Source organism: Chaetodon trifascialis, chromosome 11, assembly GCF_039877785.1.
Source record: "Chaetodon trifascialis isolate fChaTrf1 chromosome 11, fChaTrf1.hap1, whole genome shotgun sequence".
In the NCBI taxonomy this organism is placed as follows: domain Eukaryota; kingdom Metazoa; phylum Chordata; class Actinopteri; order Chaetodontiformes; family Chaetodontidae; genus Chaetodon; species Chaetodon trifascialis.
Window position 1 is genome coordinate 4,635,396 of NC_092066.1, and position 17,183 is coordinate 4,652,578.

The 17,183-nt window shown below is 42.3% G+C and overlaps 1 protein-coding gene across 1 annotated transcript; it reads right to left on the reverse strand.

The window, feature by feature from the left end:
- Positions 1-1,796: 1,796 nt before the first annotated feature.
- On the reverse strand, positions 1,797-17,003 carry LOC139339522 (junctional cadherin 5-associated protein). Its single transcript, XM_070975197.1, has 4 exons — positions 16,911-17,003; positions 11,792-12,224; positions 5,693-9,606; positions 1,797-4,989 (listed from the first exon to the last, which is right to left on the reverse strand). The coding sequence occupies exons 2-4, from the start codon at positions 12,115-12,117 to the stop codon at positions 4,955-4,957; spliced, it is 4,275 nt and encodes a 1,424-aa protein (XP_070831298.1). The 5' UTR covers positions 12,118-12,224; positions 16,911-17,003; the 3' UTR covers positions 1,797-4,954.
- Positions 17,004-17,183: the final 180 nt, after the last annotated feature.

Here is a 17,183-nt window from a genome sequence, read left to right on the forward strand (position 1 = left end):
TAATTTAGTGATGACTGGCTGGTGAAATGAGCATTTATCTGTCTGTTTATAAAGTTAACCTGCCAACCTGCAGGAGGCATTACTGGAGTCATTTTATCAGAAATTGGAGCTGCACAATATTTTTAGGGGTAACTTCACTATTTAGTGGGTTAAAAAGTGAAAGTGAGACAGTTGGATGTGAGTTTTACTTTACCTGAGGACGACGATTAGCAATGATGACCAGCTGCCATGTTACAGGTTAGTAACCATGTAGGTAAAAACTGCTTTAGCTTTAGCCTGTTTTCTACACAAATGAGAAAATTCCCCCGGTCAAGACTAACTTCTAACTTGTATAAAACATTATCTGAATTATGGTTAGCTGCAAAGGTAAGAGGACAACACACCACAAGAAAACGTTCTGTGGAAAATTACTGTAGAAAAGTCCAAAAATCGTTGTCTGTGTTGGGGCTAACCGTTAGCTTAGCTAAGGTAGGCAGTTAGCTAACATCGGGTGTTGCAGTTAGCGCAGTATGGGAAATACAACTCGCCTTTTAACGTTTTAAAAGGTGTAAGTAAGCGTAGTAACAGTATTTAAAGTGGCTAATTTCGCTATCTGGCGCCCCCGGCTAAGAGCGGTGATTCTAGCGAACAGGTGCCATTAAATGAACACACATACAGAAAGAAAAGTGTAATGTAGATATGTTATTTCAATAATATTGGTATTAGGCTTGTGAAAGTTGTAATCAAATTGGCTATACAAATTATTCTCTTAAGTAAGATGCTCTAATTCTTTAAAAGTTATTATCATAAACATTAAATTAAATGTTAGGCAGTTGTGGCTACATGTTGGTCTATATAAGCAGGCTATATCATTTATGTTATATGGCGATATATCTAACCATTTTCTATTCAAAGTGGCTTGTTTGATTGAAATATTAGCTAATTTGCTTTAAATAAATCTAAACTGGAGCAATATAAAAGTTATTTGCCATTTTGTTAAGTTCATATTGTGAAGAGACTGCCAAATATTGCTTCTTAAATATGTTCACTAGCACTGAGAAATGCTGTATGTGACAGCCTATAATGTTTGTGTTCTGTACCACCCCTCCCTCTTCTCAGCCACCCCGCGGTCTCGAACGCATGCCAATGTGCCTTAAAGCATGACATTGGCATGTCGGAGATAAGACCTTGTATCTATACAGAGATCAATAAGGTATCACATCAGAGGAGGTGCTAATCAGACGTCTGCCTCTCCTTTTAGAAAAAGAAGGCACACAGAGGAATTTGAGCAGTGTCTGTGGATGGATGACATCCAAGCCTCAGAGAGCATGCTGGGAGGTTTTTACAAGGTTCAGCTCAAGTATTGTCTTTGCCAACGCTGTGATCGAGCAAGTGGAACTCAGTGTGACAGTCTGGCAGGGTAATTGGGCTGAAATTGCCGGTGTGGAAGTGTACATGTGTGAAAACACACATAATTGTGCGCACACATTCTTTTTCTGTTGCCTTAATATTACTTTAAGAATAAAAGTCAACTCTAAGGGGAGTTTCATCTGAAAATAAAACATTCATGCCTTGAAAAATATTAAACTAATCATGACAGCATCCTTGCTGAATTTACTATTGACTACTGGTGACGTTTGTGTTGCTTCTTATACAATAATATACATTTGAGAGAGAAGAAGTTGTATATTTCTAAAGTATTTTACAAAGAAAAGCAAAAGTATGGTCTTCCTCAATTTGAATTTGTAAACCTCACAAAGTATATGAAACAATTCCTGCAGATGGCCTGAGGCAATTGATCACAAACACTTCCGTTTCATGCAAAGAGTTTATTTATGAATCAGACTGCAGTATCATACAACAGTAGCACAATCATATGACTATGGATTATGCTCATATTTATAGATACAAAGATAAAGGCATGTCTTAAAGGAAAAAAATGAATGAGTTCTCTTTTGATTTACTCTAAAAATAGCTTTTAAATACTTGGCATAGTTTTGTAAATGAAATTATGAAACATAATGTTTTGCCCACCGGTTTTACTATTGGAGTACCAAATGCAAATATATTTTATGAAAAACATTTTTTTTCCTCCTCTCTCTTGCATTTCATGCAAGGAAGAAAAAAAGATGTCAGTGAGTACAAAAAGCACTTAAATCTCATATGAAAATAGAAAATATTACAAGTGTGCATAATTACTTCATGTTGCACATAACCTGCAGTACAAAAAGTCAAATGACACTATGTTCAAGTGTACCTGACATGCCAATTATTGGGGGGGTGGGGGGCGTATGTACTGAAATACCTATTTAAATGTCGTCTGGGGCAGTTTACACAGAAGACCAAGGCAAGGCCTTTCAGTCTTCAAAATGAATTGAAAATGAGGTGGGTTAGTAATTAAGGGCGTGCCAGCTTGTCCTCCCTGTGATGCTGACTATGGGCTTGTCTTGAAACACTGAATCTCATCCTGTACTTTTTAAAACGATGCTTTTTGTATAATTTGAGTTCACAGTTTTGATTCAATGTTCCTACAGATAAACAGCATGAAGAGCAGAAACTATCCACAATGCTACTGCACCTCTCCAGCCAGAGGCATGGCAGAACAGCAAGTTGTTTGTAAAAACCTAAGGTATGAAACAGTGCTTAGTACGTTAGTATTTGGCATTGCCTGGTGTATAATGTTATGCACACATAATAAGGCGACATGATTATTCCAAATTTACAAGAAATGTTTGAAATACTAAGACCAAGTTCTGAGTTGATAAAATGCTACAACTGTAAAATGCTACATAACAATTAAGTGATACTTGATGAGTGATTTAACAGTGATGATTCCTACAAATCTGTTGTTAATACGTTACACCAATGCAGCATTGCTGTTGTTGAAAAACCACGTAACTGCAAACTTGTTTTTATCCACAAGAAGATTTTTTTTTTGTCATTATTTAAGTTTTAGGCTATGATTTAAAATGTATTAAAAACCCCTGTATGTTTTTAAATTTTATTTTCTTCCATACTTTCTGCAAATACGTGGTTCTTAGCCAAAAAATAGCATACTGCATTGTATCTTTTAGTGCAATAAGTATTAGGGACAGCAGAACAGATTTACACAAAATGAACACACTGTGCAATGAATGAAACAAAGAAAGAAAGAAGGAAGTTAGAGGGGGGAGGGGGGGTGGAAGGAAGGAAAAATAAAAAAAAAATCTCAATTTTATTTCTAAACATGTTTCGAGGGGACAACAACAGACCAATACATGATTTGAACTGGAAGACAAACAAAGACAAAAAGGCATCGGCCATGTCTGACCACCAACACAGGAAATACAACTGAGATGGACTGATGTATCAAATATCACAAGGAGCATTGAACATTAATTCTGTTAGCATATGAAAAAGCACTATCAAATAGGAAATCATGGCACAATCAAAAAGTTTCCAACACGTCAACACTGGCACTGATGAACCCTATCACTCACTGAAACCGAATCGTGTGATCAAGGCACACCACAGGGCCATCCCTTCTAATATCACTCTGTTAGATTTTAAAGCACTAGAAAATTATGTGTACTCTCAATATGATACTATACAGACATGTGATACTTTCAGCTTGATATAAGTGTGGAGAAATAAAATTCCATGGTTAAATATAAAATATCTCTTAAAATATTTAAAATATACTTTATTTTGTACATTATGCAAACTGATCAACAATTCGATGATAAGAAAAATAAATATTCAGTGAAATGTTTCTTTGCGATACAGATGTGTGAACATAGATTTATATCATGAAGTAAAGCACCCACCCCCTGTTCACCTCCCATATACCCTGACACAATTCCATATCCCTGTAATATGATTTGAATGACACGTTCACATTAAAACTCCTGACAATGGTTCCTACAAGTAGCTCCACTAAACCACTGAGCTGTTTGTACAACAATATTGCTCTACGTATCTTTTTTTTTTTCGGTTCTATATCCTATATCCATCTTTAATTTTAATCAGAGTTGCTGACAACTTTTTCAATTCAATCCTTGCCTTTATTGCTTCCTGAAATTACCTGGAAATTGGAGCTATACATCAGATTGATCAGGGGACTATCACACATCTTGTTAAAGAAGGCAACTCTCCCTCTCCAGCGTAGAACCAATGTATCAAATAGTAGGTCACTGATCTATCATGTCATGTGGAGTAGAATCACTCTTCACTGAAGAGCTCTATGGGTTATGGTTGCAATGTGTACAAAAGCAATGAGACAGGGCACAATGTCATTAAATTTTAAAAAAGAAAGGCTGATTGATCTCATCTGAAAATCAAAACAGTTCTTGAGCCAGAGACAGTGATGTCCAGTTCTAAAACAGCTGTCGCCTCACGACAATCAGATACGCAGTTTATTTTGGTGTAGTTTAAATGCAACAGAACAGGTTTGTGACATTAACCCTTCTATATCTACGTTAGGCTAAACATAAATGCTTACATTCATATCCTTAACAGCTCGCCCGTAAACAAACAAATTCATTCAGTATGCAAAAAATGTCTCGACTGTATTCACTATGGACATTTTAGAAGTTCTAGTATGCATGACAGAATTGCATAATGTCTGCCAATGAGAAAAGCATAGGGAGAATAGAATAGAAAGGACAAGCCGCTACAAGAAGACTAACTAGTAGGAACCCTATAAGAGGATGGGCTTGGGGATGGAGGACAGATGGGATAGTGGGAAGTCAGTTTGGGAAGGCTGGGGAGGGATTCTGGGTGGAAGTTGCCCCACAAGTTAAAGGGGCACCTCCCTTTGGCAGTGGAACAGCACTCTTAGTAGTCAACGCAGCGCCGAGGGTGAAGGTGTACACAATGCTCTTGTCGGACAAGAAGGCCATTTCAGTGTCAAGATGAGATGAAGGCATTCTAGTAGGCAGCCAGGTCACAGTGTTGGAGCTAAAAACCTCAGATGGAGATGATGGACGCAGTCTTTCTACACTGTTTCCACTTGGCTGGGATCATGGGGTTCTGGGACATAAAGAAGAAAAACATTCATTCAGAAAAAGTTTGTATCTATCACAGTCAAAAATGATTCCCTTTAGACGGGACAGTAAACCATACAATTTTCAAGAATTCTTTTGCATTTATTATATTTATTCCAGCAGCATCAAATTCAGTGATACTGTACGTTTAATAGATCTGGGTTATGTGAGGAGGGAAGAAGACTTGGACTATCTTTGGGCACTGACACCATCTTGTGGAGATGTCTTTAACAGCAAGGCGCATTGAGAGACTCTTCAGTTTTGGTAACTTGAAATGAACAAAGCATTCTTAAGAGTTTATGAACACGTGTTCTCCTTTACTTAGAGGAGACAAAAAAGCAGCGAATATTGTTTCAGTCATCTATCTTGACGCAGTTTGATGTCTCATTTACAGAATAAAATCAAAACAATTTTTTTTCTAATTGACTCACGAGGCATACAATGGCTGCATCAAGTCAGTCAAATTGTCTGATGCATTGAATAAATATTTTAAATAACTGCATTGGTATTTTCCATTTTCCGTTTTTGGTTTGGTAATCTACTGAATCTGTGTGGACCATTGATACACACTGAAATTATTTCAATGTGTGTACATTTGTAAAGCTGTACAGACAGTCCTCTAAACTTGCTGAACACATTTTTCCACAAGGATCCTTAAAATTTAATTTCCTGTCATTTTCGTATCTTACCTGAGAGAGATGACTCCTCCTCATCTTGCAACACTGTCTCCTCAGAGACGTGCTGGGAATGGGTGACCTCTTGATCGTTCTCCTTGTCTCTCTGAGGAGTAGGATGGAGCTCCTCTGTTTGTTCGTCCTTGACTTCCCCCTCTGTCTCTGTCTCTGCCTCCCCCTCCCCAGAGTCAGTACTCCTGATGCTCAGGCGCCTCATCCGATACATAACATCCACCTCCCTCATCCGGGCCATGCGCTCAACTGCCACCCGACCTGGAGAAATAGCCAGCTTATTCTGCAATGCTTCAATTCGGTGGGAGGGGCCCCTGCTCCTCCTCTCCCCCTCCAAGCTAAGAGACAGCCTGCGGTCTAGGTTTGGGGGAACTGAAAGTGGCAGTCTATCTGGTGGAAACTCTGGTAACCCTGGGTGGTCTCGCCCCAGATGAGTCCGTACACCAAGTCTATGCTCTGCGACAGCAAATGGCTTCTTTTCTTGCTCCTGCTTGTCATCAGGCATTGTAATGTCTTGCCCCTCACACTCACTTCTCACTTCAGCTGTCTGTTTGTCTGCACTGCCTTCAGGTGTTTCACCTTTAATGGCTTCTTTCTCTCGTAATTCTACTTCCTTAGTTACTGTTTCACTAACACTCTGTTCCTCTATGACTTGGGGGTCTGCAGGCACATCAGTTGCTAATATTGGGGATATATTTTCCTCTGTACCTTCATCTGCTTGTATGCTCTCTGCAGGATTAACTGTGCACAAATTGTCCAAGTTTTCTGCCTGAGCATTGTCTGTTTTTTCACCCCCTCCCACATTTTCCCGTGTTAATGAAGGTTGCTCCCTTGTTTCAGCACATAGGTCAGACCCTGACTGATTCAAACATGAGTCATTTGGCTCCTCTGTTTTTGTATCTTCTCCTGGACTTTCTAATGCAGCACATTGTGGTGGACTGCCATTTTGATTGGTCGAGCTGTCCGAGCTGTTTTCCTCATGAAGTGGAGGCAATGGACCCTGTCTCATCTGATTCTCAAGCTCTCTTTTGCAAATGGGACACTCCTCTTCTGATTCAGCACTGAGATCTTGCTGAGACTCTGCGTCATTAGTTTTAAAATTGCCTGCGGATGCTTTATTGGCATCCCCCAGGTCTCTAGACTGACGCAAAGTCTGGCATATGTCCTCGTAATCAGGAGGGCTAGTGAGCGTAGAGGCATCCTGCATGGGCTGTCTATCTGCCCATGGCACCTCAGCTGCTGTGGTGTGCGTTGTTGGACTGAAGTCACAAAGTGGTGTCTCAATAGGCTCATCTGGCAGGTCTAGTTTCACTGTCCTGCCATCGTTGCTCCGTCTACGTGAAAGATGCGCAACAACCCTGTATTCTCTGAAGCCTGTCTCCCGAGGTGGGACGGGGAGCTCCTCCCTAAGCTGTTTGCTGAAAGTTACCGACTTTGTTGCAGGCCTGGAGAAGGCGCTCTTGACTTCCCTGTATTCTGGGTCAACAGACCAGCTTACTGCACTGCGCCTAAGGCTGCTGGGCTTGTTGAGAGGTTCTGATGTCAATCGGATTTTGATGCGCTCAGGAATTTGAACAGAACCATTTGGGACTTTATTGCTGGCAGTGCCTAGCTCCAAGATGTCTTTGTAGGCCTCGTTGAGGTCCTCTATGCACTTGTCAACACTGGGCTGTTTGCTGCTCTGCTGCTGCTGCTGCTGCTGCTGATCCTGGACTTCTTTTTTGATGGTCTCCAGCTCTTTGACAGCATCCCACGGTCGCTGGCTGGCTGGTTTCAGGAGGAACTGTTCAAATGCATCCTGCCCACTGTTTGCTGCTGGTTTGGTCTCCTCCGCATTTCCTGAGGGTGGTAGTGCTGGCTGCTGAGCTGTGCTCTTGTTCAGCTGGTTGGAGAAGGTGGATGTTAGGGAGAAGGCGCTGTTGCTTGACAGTTTCAGGCTCTTCACTCCCTTTATTGGAAAACTGAAGGCAGTGCCCACTACACCGCTGCTATCAGGAGGGACTTCAGTGCCAGGAGGGACAGGGTCTTGTTGTGCTTCCTTGTTTTCAGGGGCAGGTTTTCGGGCCTCTGGGCTAGTTTGTGTCTCCTGGTCTCGATACTGGTTTGCAGGCCAGGATCCTGACAGTTTCATCTCCTTGTAATGATTTATCTTAGGGGGTCTACAGGGTACTTTTTTAAACATTTTGCTGCTCGCTCTACTGCTTGTTTTGCTGCTCGCTATGCTACCAGTTAGTGCTTGCAGCTCAGCCTCAGCTGAAGATGTGCTTTGGAGACTTTGGTTTGTTAAATGGCCAGTTTTGTTGTCACTAGGACTGTCCGCTGGGTCTGGTGACTTCTCATTGTTGTTATTCTGATCACGGATTGTCCCAGTGAGCTGCGGAGTAACAGGGACAGACACCAAACAAAAAATAGTCTCACTAAGTCTCTTTTTGAGATTCTTGGTTTTGTCTTTCTCTGGTGGCTCTGGTTGTTCCACCTTTTTTACTTCTGTCACAGTTTCAGATACACCCTGGTCAGCCGGCTTGCATGGGGGAGGTGGTGGTTTACCCAGAATAGATGAAGGAAAAAACTGACTACGGTTTTGTTCAGAAGTTAGACTATCACTTTTTTTGTTTATGCCCCTGTTGCACCATCGATTACTACTGTCGTTGTCATTGAGAGCTGTTTTACGGCTGTCAGTATTGAGAGCTGACCCCTGTTGGGGAGGAAAGGCACTGTCATGAGTAGATTGTCCTAAAATTTTAGCGGGTGGAGTCTCTTTGTTGATGTTACGGATCTTGTCTGAGTCAGTGAGAGAACTTCCGCTAGGCCCTCCTGAGATTTGCTTCACTCTTGGGTCTTCAGTGGGTAATTGACGGGCATGGCCTGGTTGTTCTTCATGTCCAGAATGTACCTGTTTTCGATAGGATGCACCACGTTCTCCATAATGTTCCAGCCAGGAACAGCTTGCCTGTCTAGAAAACCATCGTCCAGGATCTGACATGGGCATTTGCAGAGCTTCCGCCCTCCATCTTAGGTTTGCCATTTCATTGCGGTTGATTGAAACTGCTCTTGGGGGTAGGGCTCTTTTATAAGATGGGGGTGGGATGTAGCCCGGGGGCTCCATTCCAGAGATGGCAGAGTGTTGTGCGAAATAGTCATGTCTTAGCTCCCCTCCCCTTGTATAATAGATAGGCCTTTCTTTTTGTTTGGCACCCTGGTCTATAGCAAGCATTTCTGCGCTACCCCTAGTCTGCTGGTGAATCTCATATGACGGAGGCTTTAAAGGCCTGCTGAACCTGGGCTTTGGTAAAAGTGCAACATTGCTGCTTGGCCCGGCATTCCTACCCCACCGGTCCCTGACAACAGCACCACTATAGATATACCTACTATAGGGCCCAGAGAAGACAGTGCTGTTAAACCTCTGTTGCCTGTCAGGTAGGCTAGGCCTGGATGGAATGAGCTCTCTACTGCTAGTTCCATCAGGTGACAAAACTCTGGGGAGAGACTGAGACTTTGCTTTAGTTCTCGGGTGAAAAAAACCCTCCGGTGTCCTCAGGCGGTACTGGTCCTGAGCCCACCTGTCCCCATCCCCATCTGACAACTGCCTTCCCAGCCCAACAGCAGGCCTCCACTCCTCTGTACCAAGGCTCTGGCACTTCCTCTCCCCAGTCACTCTGAGCTGACCAGGGGCTGCGTCCAGGTCCCTTAGCCAGGAAATGTCCTCCCATAGCTGCTGCGCTTGTCTCTCTGCTCTGTGTTCCTCTGCTGTAATCAGGGCCTGTGGCCTCCATGCGCCAGCAGAGGCCCTCAGCTCCCTGCCATCAGCATAGTCCAGAAGGATGCTGAAGTCCTGGCCTCGCCTCCGCCAGTAGGAAACATCCCTCTCGTCATAGCTCAGCGGCTCTGAATAAGTCAAACTGGGAACATCGTAGAACCTGCAAAGACCGATAACATCAGTGTGAATAAGACATTCACATTGTTACGGGAGGAGAGTGTGGTGGTTACAGATGTTGCAAGCTGAGTAAAGTCTAACAGTCATTAGATATAAACTCACAGATAAACACAGAAAAGCATCTGAAAGGCGATATTCTTTCATATTTGCGAGTATCTTCTTGTTTAAAAAACACTAAAAAGAAACTATATAAAGAGACGTTCCCGAAACAAAATTAATAAAAGCTAGAATTACATCAGTATCTGTGCTAATATAGTAAAGCAACACCAGCCTTGTGAGATTTGATAGTTGTCAAACATTAGAAGTGACATGTCTGTGGCGACCTCAAGCATGTGTTTTGGCTTTGACAGTATTGGCTTTCCAGTGCAACTTAATCAAGGAGAGCAAGCACATATGAGACGGAAGTGCTTAAGTCAGCGGCTTCAAAGTCCCTTGAAGAAACCATGAAATTGTGATGCTACTGCAATATGATCTGCATATTAAATTGTGCTGACCTTATCTTGGAAGCTGGTCATCTGGACAGCGACTGTGGCCCTTTAAGAAAGTCTAAGCAAAAACATTCCACCCCACCCAATCTGACATGAAAGCGAAAGCTCTTTTCCTCTGTTTAATTGATCACATAACCCAATTAACAGGATCGAACTGCATCCTTATAGGAAATCCAACATATACAATATGACCAACCTTCAAACAGTCACAGTTTGCTTCACTATGTCACAATATAATGTAATTTCAGAGAAAATAAGAAGAAGAAGGATTTTTGATTCTTGCTAGTGTATATGTACTCACAAGCATTAATATAATTTTTAAAATGATTGCTGAATTTAACATAAAATGGCAAGTGTGTGACAAGTGACTGTTGGCAGGATCAAAACAGTGCATCCACTGTAGTGTGATAAAGCAGTGCTGCCTGCAGATGATTTTAGCTATGGTTCCATATTTATCTCTTTTGTGCAGGATATGGCTGTAATGCATGTTGCACTGCCAAAACAATTATCTTAGAAGTAGCATACTTAATCATAACAGATTAAGCCTAAAAAACAGAGCCTCACTTCTGTTAAAGAGGGTCATTTTGATAAATTACAGTGTAATTTTACATTTCTAATTTTCTCAAGCAGTTGTGATAATTTTCTTGATGTGGTGGAACAGTGCTGCTGAATGAAGCAGAAGTAACAGTGTGATGTCCATGAATTTCATAGGTCATCAGTCACATCCAAGGATGTTTTAAGCCATCCTGATGACAACCAGTCATAATGGAACGACGGAGTGTGGGTTTGAAATCCTTGTTGAAATTCAAACTTAACCCTCAGATCTTTCAAATGAAATAGATCAATAATTGTATTTTCCCAGGCTAGTTCATTCATAGTGATGAATTAGCCGCATAAGGCCATGAATGGCAGTTGGCAGTTCCATAAAAAACAAATACACAAATGGAACCATAAAATGTATCATGCATACATATTACAATATATGTTCATAACATATACACTCCTATAAAAGAGATTTTTTTAAATGAATAAATTACAATTACCCTTTCTAACAGCTTCTTCTTATGTCTGCACTGCACTAGGAGACTGTGTTAGTCACTGTACTCATTCATTTAAGCAGCAAAGTCAATGGATCATCCTCAGCAGCATATGCTACTGTATGGCTGAGGGGAGCCGCGCTGTGCACACTTGCCCAGCAACATGCTTACATCACAGAGCACGTGCTGGGCGTGATTCAGTGTGCCAGTGTTTACAGTGGAGTGATTACGCGCCTGTCTTGAGGCATGTTCAGTCCTCCTCAGTTTGCTCACTGTCTAGAGCTGCTGTTTACATCTGCGTGCCTGGTGGAGGCTGTGGAGACGATACCAGCGCACGGGTGGGCTCCACAGAGACACGAGCCACCTCTCTGTGCAGGCATGTAAACAACTCAAACAAGCGCAAAGGCACCTTTCATAATTCCTCATATCCCAGCATAAGATATGTCAGTGGTGCTGCTGCAGCCACAGTGTTCTGCAGCTCTGGAAGGAGGGGAAAGGGAAGAGGAGGAAAAAAAAAACCCTGCGCAGTGCAGACTCAGTTTTGCATGCAATACCGAAGGGCCCCAGTGAGAAGGAGGGGAGAGGAAAAAAGGGAAGGTAAAGGGTGTGGGGGATCGCAAAAGAGAGGGAAAAAAACACTCACCCACTATCTGTGGCAAGAGAATCACCCAAGGGCTGAGCGTCACCTAGGATACCGATACCGGCTTCTTTTCTCCTTTGGTTCCTTTCCCCGCTCTCGTTGTCAGTGGCGGGGTAGCCCTTCACCAGTGCCTGCCTGCTGCCGTAGATGCCTGTGATAGATGCCCCCCGGTCCGCCTCATACCCGTTCAGTGTCCCCCGGCCAGCCCTGTTGTCCACAAGTTCACGCTGGCAATCAGCTGGGCGCTTGTCATAAGGCGTGGCAGATGGAGGGCCCCTCTCGGGCAATTTATATCCGTGCGAAATGAGGAGGTCCTCCACACTGTACATGGTGGTGTCTCTCTCACTTCTGGGCAGTAGGGCAAAGGTGGGTGTGTTGCCTTATGCGCAGTGCTGCTGGTGGAAGCTGGAGCACGGTTGCTCAGCAGAGGCCATCACTGAGGGGAGGACAGTGGAGGGAAGAGGTAGCGTGAGCACATTATTTCTGTATGTGCCTAAATCGAGAATGAAATTTTCAACATGCTCGCTGATGTCAGAAAGTACAAATGTTTGTGTAACCGTTCCAGATGTGCTAATGTGTTACTTATTCAGCATGTTCTATGTTGAGAGCTCAGTGAGTGCTCTAAATTCAACATGAACATAACAGAATATTTAATGCAGACATTATTGCGTCTCCTGGGGCAACTCTGGAATGTAAAACTTAAGCTTTAAAAGTGCACACTGCAGAATTTAGGAAGCATCTTTTTGTGTTCTGTAGTACAATTGATTTTCCTGAACATGGACAATTCTCCCCAAACCCAGAAAACGTGTGTTGTTCGCCACACCCTTTCTTCCTCACAGAAACATTTTCTCACCTTTTCAAATTGTCTAAAACCATTGTCAAATATAATAATTGCCAAATTGAGAGTTGTTCCCATCCATTAAACCACCGCCTACATAATGATTTCTCTACTCTTGTGTGTGGTTTTGCGTCAACACAGGCAGGTTCTACGTGGAACATTCATCATCAGTCAATACATTCATTGTTCTCTGGACACAGCAGCATTTGGACAGCTGCACTAATCTATGAATGTGAACAATGGTGTACTTCCTCCAACAGACAAGAATAACTGCATATTAACAGAAACTACAAAGTAATTCTTCAGCATTAACTGAAGAGATGAGATTAAATATCTCACCATACTATCAGTCTGTCAGACACTCTTAAATAATCCCCTAGATGCAGTTTGTATCATGCATTTTCTCTCTGGTAGCCTAACAAAGCTGCAGCCAATCCGCAAAATGGAATATTCACTCCAAATGACTGTACGTAAGGTGTGCTGCTCTTCGCCTCTGTGGTATGTGTCACCGTGCATGGTGTAGGTTCACAATCTGCCAGTATTTCTTCTCTCATATTGCATTCAGGAAAAAAGAAGGTGCAGTTATTACATGTAATGTAATTGATTCATCTCCTGAATCATCAATGAAATCTAACTTGCAGTGTTCACAAAAAGCTAAAAGACAGTTAGTGTGAAAATAATAACAAAAACTTACTAAGTCACATAACATGAATCTTCATTCTTTATTTTTTAGTTAAGATTTCATGTCATATTGTAATACGACCCCTCTAGAAATGTTTAGACTCACCATTCAGTTCATTTTGATGACAACAAAATGTTGGTTTTATTTGTTTACAACCAACCAACCTAAAACCTTCCAGGCCACCATATCAGGCTTGGACATGACTAAATCTGTTCAACTACAAAGAAGCAAAAATATTTTTAGGTGTTAAGCACATCTGTCAGATTGTAGTCACTGTGTCTTAAATACCAAATAAAGCAGATTAAATGTAGGTGTTTATGTACTGTATTTTATATATATTGAGTTGATTCATTTTCTGTCAGCTGTTAATATCAGTAGTTCAAGTAGGTAAAAAAAAGAATATTGTTTTATGACTGCTTGAACACAGACTAAAAGTTTAATGTGAAGAGTGTGTTCTCCTAAGTTCCTCTGCTATTCCTCTGTTCGTGTGTGTGTGTGTGTGTGTGTGTGTGTGTGTGTGTGTGTGTGTGTGTGTGTGTGTGTGTGTGTGTGAATGCAAAAGCAGCCCTGCCTGTCTGATGTATTAATTAGTTGCTATAAGAGTCTATGCTGCTTGGAGATGACAGTGGATGGCTTATAAAACAGTAACACAGTGATCAAAGGCTTTGCACACATTAGCATTTTGGCTAATCGTGTTTGGACTTCAACAGTGGCTCGCTGTTCATTTTCCATCATGACGGTGTCACGTAAGGGACAAGTATAGTGTTGAATCACCGCTCACTTTAAGTTAGTGTGCCCAAATTGTTCGTAGCAAACACCTTAACCTTATATACTACAATACTGCATCTCCGTTATGTTTCAGTTACAGATAACAGTATAAATGAGGGATGGAGGTCATGTGACTGAGCAGAGATGTATTTGATTGTGACACTTGGCTGCCCAAAGCCATACTAACAGATTAATATCTAATAGCAAAGTTAACACAGATTGAAAGTGTCTCTGGTCAGAGCGCCTCTCGTGTGGTTTCCTCTGTGAGTGAATAAATTCATTTGCTGTTTTTTTTTTCTATGCAATTCATTATCACTACCTTATGATCGGACAATGCAGTGTATTAAAATGATATTCACTTTCACAAGAATTAGATATCACAATAAGATTGTTACTGTAGCTGTTTTTTGCTGGAATGACTAAATACAGATGTGACCACATGGAAATAACTTTATTACACAACATTACTCCAACATAACATAAACTTACAACTATTGATTCAGCTGCAGATTATTTGGACAATTAAAGATTAATCATTTGTTTCTATAAAAGCAGTGGAAAATTCCCATCAAAACATCCCACAGCCTGAAACGACACCCTGGCTGCGCTTGTTTTGTTCGTCCAGCAGTCCACAGCACATTTCATTCACAATCATATGTGGCAAAGACAGGCAGAAAATCAAATATTCTGCATTTTTGCATTGAAATGCCCAAAATAGTTGCTGATTCACCTCCTTTTGATTGAGTAATTGTTGCAGCTCTAAACATAGGAGACAAAAGAAAAGTTGACCTAAACCAAGAAATGTCTCAGTAAATTATTATTTCCATCAATTACCATCAATGATGTAAAATATAGATTATTTAAAGGATTGTTCTGATCAAATGAGTTGGAAAAATCCCCTCCTCTTCTCTTGACCTTAAGGTGACCTTAACAATTCTCACTCCATAACTTTGTCCACTTTGCAGTTCGGAGCTGCTCCTGGCCTGGGAGCTTATGTCGTACTGTGTGATTCACTTTACATGTAGCTTAGAGATAATTAAAACTATTTCAGATGTAAAAGGCTCAGCAGAAAATCTTAAGATCACACTGTGTGTAACCATATTTTCAAGGACAACACATGTGAAAATGGATTAGTTTATGAATGTCATTCTAACTTCACTGAGTCGACCAGCCCGAGACAAGCCAGACTCTAAAATAACATTTAAAAAAATCAGCGTTTTGAAATCAGGGCTTCTGATGTATAAGTCCTCCAACTATTCCTGGCTCTTCAAGTGGAGTGAATAGGAAGTGTGTTAGATGCAGCAAAAATCAACTCAAGGGCTTCTTGAATTAGCCAAATCCAAGAGCAGTCATGAGCAGCGCCGATGGAAAAGTAGCTTCCTTTAACGCAGAGTTTTATCAGGGAGAACCAGAGTGAACCAGACACACGGTGGCCCTTTTTGACAAGGTCACAGCTTCAAATGATTGCAGTGGAAATGGAGCACATGAGCCGTTTTTTGCATAGCAACAACAAAAGTACCAGTAATAATTACAACACCGTCAGATTTCTGCATGCACGTTACTGACACGCCGACAGACGTGACAGTCGCATGTGTGGGGAGAACTGACAGGAAGTTGCTGTTGAGGTCATTCAGCTGATAATCACTGCGATTAAGAGTTGAGTCCTTTTTCTGCTTTTGGAAGCACAGATCCATTTTTATGTGGGGGGGGGCTTTCACTGATAACTTTCCTTCGCAGCCCTAAAAACAACTTCAATCCGGAGCCTAAATTACACTTTAAACTTTTGGAAATGAAGTTACTGACCACCACCCTGCCGGAGCAGAGGGAGGGAGGCCCCCAGTGTACAGCCAGGCCTAACACACTGCATGCACAGGTAGTGGCCACTGTAACACATCAGCACTAGCAGGCAGCACCACCCTAACTGTTAAGGGAGTGTACCTACATCTTACCTAGTGACAGGGAAAACAGAGCGCCACAGACCAGGCTCATCATGAAAAAACTGCACATGCAAACTCATTTAAACCTCAAGTTGTGCACGTTGATTATTGAGAGCACTTTGTGGTAACTAAGTCCACCTGATTCTCTGAAAAACACCTTTCTCACCATCGTTTTCCCTGGATGATAACTCACTGTATGAATGAATAATGATTTGAAATAGATCCGTTGTATCATAACACACAGCTATCAATAATATATCACTGTTGTAGGAATAGCTGCCTATGCATAGACACAGTATGACCTACTACAGCCTCGCTATAGCCTGCTGCAGTGTTATATGGCACAGCCTACATTAAATTGACTGCTATGAAATGATTTTTCAAATCAGCTCCCAATACCTGCTTCGCCCAGTGCCGCAAGTCCAGCGCCTACCACAGAAAAAAAAAAACCCTCTACCTGCGCGCACTGTAAGTTGAAAATCTAGTCAGCGGTCATGTTTTTGACGAAAGCCGCTTGGCCAAATCATAACCTCGTTGCAAATTTCGCCCAAGAAATGCACGCAGCGCGGCGAGCGAGCGCTCATCCCCGCCTCGCCACCGGCGGCTCGGCTGTCGAAGGGCGAACATTTTGAGGTGTGTGCAAGTTGACGCGCGGTTAACGAGGCGGTTTTGCAGATGCGTCTTCGCTGGCTGTGAGTGTTTACCAAGACCCGCTCCCCTGCGCTACAGTGGAGGCTACGTGAGCCACGGAGGAGAAAAAAAAAAAAAAAAAAAAGACACAACAGCAACCCCTCCCTAGAAATAAGCCCGTGTCGGCAGAGTGCGGAAACAGCATGCAGCAAGATGCCTTAACATTGCAAAAACCGAATAAGGGCGTAGCGGCGGAGAGACGCATACCTGGGAAGATGCTTGGCGCGGCCGTCGCAGTTCCCCTGCGCCCAGCTTTAGCTGCTGAGACTGAGAGCACTGCACAGAGCCTGAGCCGAGCATGCCTATTGGTAGGCAGAGACGCGCTGGTTGCTGGCTGCCTGGACTGGGCTCTCCTCACTACAGCTGAGGTGGGGTGGGCTCCTCACATGCAGGCAGCTACAGAGAGGGATGTCAGAATGGTTTCTTCCAAACTGTTTCTCCTAACTTTGCTTTTTTTTCATAGCAACAGTCATTTTTTTC

What these genes read in the sequence shown, in the direction of transcription:
- LOC139339522 (XM_070975197.1), bottom strand. Translation starts at nt 12,117, where the DNA reads ATGTACAGTGTGGAGGACCTCCTCATTTCGCACGGATATAAATTGCCC. An exon ending in TCTCTTGCCACAGATAGTGG is followed by an intron (nt 9,607 to 11,791) that starts GTGAGTGTTTTT and finishes CGGTCTTTGCAG; the next exon opens with GTTCTACGATGTTCCCAGTT. An exon ending in GGAGGAGTCATCTCTCTCAG is followed by an intron (nt 4,990 to 5,692) that starts GTAAGATACGAA and finishes TTTATGTCCCAG; the next exon opens with AACCCCATGATCCCAGCCAA.